This window comes from Lichenostomus cassidix, unplaced genomic scaffold (genome assembly GCF_008360975.1).
Source record: "Lichenostomus cassidix isolate B80296 unplaced genomic scaffold, HeHo_3.0 HiC_scaffold_125, whole genome shotgun sequence".
NCBI classification, from domain to species: Eukaryota; Metazoa; Chordata; class Aves; order Passeriformes; family Meliphagidae; genus Lichenostomus; species Lichenostomus cassidix.
In genome coordinates this window covers 1-4,730 of record NW_028147516.1, presented here as the reverse complement: position 1 = coordinate 4,730, position 4,730 = coordinate 1, and the positions used below count along the sequence as shown (strand labels likewise).

General features: G+C 47.0%; 1 protein-coding gene across 1 annotated transcript; it reads right to left on the bottom strand.

Annotated features, from left to right (window-relative positions):
* Nucleotides 1–245: 245 nt before the first annotated feature.
* Nucleotides 246–4,620, bottom strand: LOC146422244 (interferon-induced very large GTPase 1-like). The gene has a single exon (XM_085046696.1). The coding sequence runs from the start codon at nucleotides 4,547–4,549 to the stop codon at nucleotides 1,253–1,255; it is 3,297 nt and encodes a 1,098-aa protein (XP_084902822.1). The 5' UTR covers nucleotides 4,550–4,620; the 3' UTR covers nucleotides 246–1,252.
* Between the last annotated feature and the right edge of the window lie 110 nt (nucleotides 4,621–4,730).

Here is a 4,730-nt window from a genome sequence, read left to right as displayed (position 1 = left end):
CAAAAGGACGCACAGCAAACAGGCGGCGGTTCTCCAGAGGTTTATTGTAAGGCGCAGCAGGAACGGTCCAGGGAAGGAGAGACGGGGTGGAGAAGCAGGGACGGGCACGGGGTCTGGAGCTCCGGAGGCTGCAAGCTGTCAGCGGCAGTAGGTGTCGATGGACGGACGGAGAGCACAATGGCCCCCGGGCAGCAGGATGGCTCCGGGGACAAAATGGCCCCTGAGCACTCCGTGGCATAGGGTTTTAAGTGGGAGGAGAGAGGGAGTGGTTTGGCACGCAGGCCAACCGGGAAAGCCGTAGGGAAGAGGGACAGGGGTATCAACCAATCATTACATAGAAGAGGAGGATACATAATTCAAACCAACCAATGGTGTACAACTCAAGGGGGAGAACAAAGAGGAACGGTCTAGAAGCAACCTATCTATGGGGAAGGGGCGGGGGAGGAGCTTGGGCCAATGGTCTTCTTAGCTGGTGCATACATTGCCGCAGGGGCTCATGGGCTGATCTTCCCGTCACCATGAGTGAGACAGCACAGGCTGTCCCTGCCCCCACGGCCGGCCTTCTAGCTGGCAACTTGGAGGTAAAACCTCCACAGAAGACAAAGTTGCAAAGTTCAGATGTGAGGACGACCTTGAGCCTTCATTGAAGAATACCCCCAAGGCGTCCAAAATTGGAGAGGCGCAAGCACAGTGCAGAAGAACTTTTTATAACCATGAGATGATATTTTGTAAATTAGTTCCAGCATGTATATGATGATGTTATAATGACATAGCAATATTAAGCAATACTTACTGTATAAATAAACCACAGCACTTGACAAGGGTGGGTGAGTTAGGTGGAAGGATCCCACTCACCTCCACTGCTGCAATAAACTAATACCTGCTCTATAGACAGCAGTCTATGGGGTTTTTATTTCTAGCCTATCTTTTCAGGCATCAGGCTCAGGCTCAGCCACGTGGCCAATTGCCCCAGGGAAAGGAGGGAAAGGGTTTGGTTTGGCTCTAGGACAAAGCAGAAGGAAATATTTATGGCAAGAAGGCAAGAGCATCCTGGCTTTATCATGAAGCGAGGGAGTTGCTGAGTGATGGCTGCAGTAACATGCCTTATTTCACCAAATTTGGGAGCGATTATATACTATTGTCTACATGTGGCTTGTTGTGTCATCGTTGAGACTGCATTTTGTGGAGAGCCTGCTAAGAAGTTCTTCTAAACTGCAAAGCTCTTGTGGTTCTTCCTTGCCATGGACATGGCCTAATTTTTGTCCAGCTCGGACAGTGCTTGCTCCTTGGTAACTCTCTGCCATGCCTCAGGGATTTCTCCTTTGCCCCGAAATTTCCCTTTGTATAAATCTTCCAGCTCTGTGCTGAAATGAGACACAAACCATTTCCAGTAGGCCTGCATGGATGGATCAGGAAGAATTTTCCATTTGCAAAAAGGATGTCCTGCATCACGGTATCTCTTGTAGCGGATCCATTTGCCATCACCAAGAGTGAATTTGTGCTTACTTGCAACAAGGCTGGAACAAATATCAATGGAAAGGTACTTCTTTTTTTCTGTCAACATCCATCCAGTCAAACCTTGTGGGCGATGGAAGACCACCTGATGGTCTTCATCGTGATCCTGCACAGTGTTTGTGCAGACAGCCCCACAAAAGGGACACTGCTCCCAGCACCCCGAAAACTGCTCTGCCAGGATGATGTGAGGCTGCCTTGAAAATGAGCTCATATCAGCATCAGCAAATTCCTTCCTGAGCCTGTTCCTCATGTCATTCAGACCTTCTGCCATGGCCTTGTTCAAGAACTCGATGTCTGTGACCTCCTGCTGCTCGACGTCCTTCAGGTCACTTCTGGGCAAGTTAATCATCTCTGTCAGTTCCTTGCAAAACTCATCCAGCCACAGAGAGATTTTGTCCGCTCCATGTTTTACGCCTTTGATCATTTGGGTTGATAAACAAACAGCTGACCAGATGTTTCCATAGAGAAGATCAAGAGAGGAAGCTAAAAACTGCTCCAGCCTCCTGCTCCCATCTAAACAGTAACTCTTAACTCGTTTCTCTATGTAATTCTGAAAAAGATTTTGTGGGTAATGAAGGTAATCCTTGAAATACTCAAATTTTTCCTGTTCTGCCAGGAATCTCAGGATGCAAACTTCCAGATTGGCTCTGTTGCCCCTGAAATCTGGGCATTTGCCCTGCATGTCATCAGCAATATCTTTAGCTGTTCTATCATAGACTGCCCTGCGAAGAGCTGGGGCAATCTTGTCACAAAGGAAAAGAGCAAAAGTTGTAATTGAAGTGGCTCCTTGGTAGGAAATCTGGAAATATTGGAAGAAATCGTCTCTCTTGCTCTTCAGGTACACGACTGGGTCATTTTCCTTTTGGAACACTTCATGCATGGCTTTAAACCTTTCTGCTGCCATTTTGCACAGATACACAGACAAATCTATGCTGTAATCTGTGTTAAAAGTACAGGTTGCATCGCTGGAGACCGAGCTAACACCTTTCTGCACTTCATTGAATATTTCATTAATAAAATTTTGACTGTAATTACATATATACAAATCACTCTTATTAATGCTTGCCCTCACACGTGCTATGATGTTGTCTGTGATGTGCTGCAATTTGATCACATCAGTATCAAAATCGGTCTCAATGAGGATGTCAGAATGCTTTCTCTTCATGACATATTTCTCTGGATCAAAAGAAAATCCTCTGTCTTTGGGAAATGACATGAGCCGTGCATGGAAACCTGGCTCCATAAAGCGCTCTAGAAGGACATCTTCAATTTCCGCATCAATATCCACCCGTTCCATAGGACAAGCAGCACGGGAGACTTCGGCAATCCACTTATTCCAGACACAACTAAAGTTGTCTCTCAGTTCTCTCTCACTGAGGTTCTTCCCTTCCACAGTCAGAGCCAACTCCCTGCTCTTTCTCAAGAGCTCAGCTTCATATTTCAACTTCCTTGCATGCAGTTTCCTCTGCTCCTTCTGTAGCTCAATAAGAGTCTCACATTTCTTTTTCATTTCAAGAAGAAGAGTCTCTATTAGTTCTTTCAGCTTCAGCTCTGTGCATGATTTCCACTGGACCAGTGTCTCACGGTCTTTGTCTTCCCTGAAATACTTTTCCACTTCTTCCTCAATGGCATCACTTACCTCTTGCACCTGCCTTTCAAGGTGTTCTCTGGTGACATTCTGTAAGTCCCCATTCTGAATTTTGTTGTCCAGTCTCATTTGCACATCTAAGATGTGACTCCTCAGCCTCCAGGTCCACTGACTAAAGGCAGTTTCCAGTTTCCTGTATGCAGCAATCTCCAGGGAATTCTTGAAGCTGAAAACAAAGTTTTCATTGATCACAGCATTCCAGAGGTCACCAATACGAACTTTCAGGCTTGAGAGCCTCAAGATGCTGCCCTGTGACTCCTTCTGGGCAGCATGGAGGATTTTGCTCTTTAGTTGCTGCACATTCTGGCTGTAGGTGGGGTTGGGTGGTGCCATTGGGGGATTTCCTTCCCACAGGTGAGCAAAGTAGTGAATGTGGGTGTTCACATCAAAGCTGATGACATCGCTGAAGGAGGAGATGTCACAGAATTCCTGCTGGGCAGCTGCCACCGTCATTTCATCCAGCTTTTCCTGAAAACGCCTTTGTCCTTCCATGTTCTTCTCCTTGGCAGTTGCTTCTCCCACATTTTGGTGGACAAAGATGCAGCTTGGGGAAAGATTGACTTTCTTCATCCTCAGGAAAGCCTGCACAGCAATCTGGAGAACATCTTGCATTTCTGATGGATTTTCTCCAAAGATATTGATCAGAGTCATGTTGCTGATTCCAATGACAAAGGTGGCCAGCTCATTGTCATGGCTCCAGGGTTGTTTATAGGGCATCTTGATGGCACGAAGTCCCTCTGTGTCAACCACCAGCAAAAAATCAAAGCCCGCCTCTTGCTGCAGCTCCTCCCCCACTGGGATGAGCTGCATAAAGGCTCCGCGGGTGCATCTCCCCGCGCTGACGTTGAACTGCAGACCAAACATGGCATTCAGCAGGGTTGACTTGCCGGTGCTCTGGATGCCGAGCACGGAGAGCACAAACACTCGTTTGTCCCCCAGCCTCTCAATTAAGCTGTCCAAGATTGCTCCCACCCAGCGCAAGGGCACGTAAGAAGCATCCCCATCCATCAGCTCCACAGGATACCCTGAAACCATCAGATCTGCTGCAATCTCAGGCAGTTTGGCAAAATACTCACTCCTGGAGTTCAGTACTTCCACAGCTTCATAAATCTGCCCGGCCTCTCTCAAAATGTGTTCCAGGCCAATGGAGGAGTTGTTGATTTCAACACAGAGGGCATCCAACCAATTCAGCAACTCAACACTCACATTGCTTTTCTCACTGCTTTTCTTTCTTTCCCAGATTTCAGACCATAATTTGCAATAGTTTCTCCTCACTTCTTCAAGGGGACCAGAGGACATGTCATCCATAAAGACCTTCATCCAGTGCAGGAAGTATTTCTTGGTATCTGCTGGTTGTGCCTGGAGAAAGCCAAGGAATGATTTCATTAGCGGGTTGAGAGGGAAAGCTTGCTCAAGCTGCTTTCTTCTTACTGATTTCTTCTCATTTTCAATTTGGCTGCGATGATGCTCAAAGCTCTTTTTCCCCTTTTCCTGCAAGCGAGAGAGTTCTTTGTCCTTTTTGCACCACTGGTACCACAGTTTTCCTTGAAGGGGCAGCAGCTTGCAT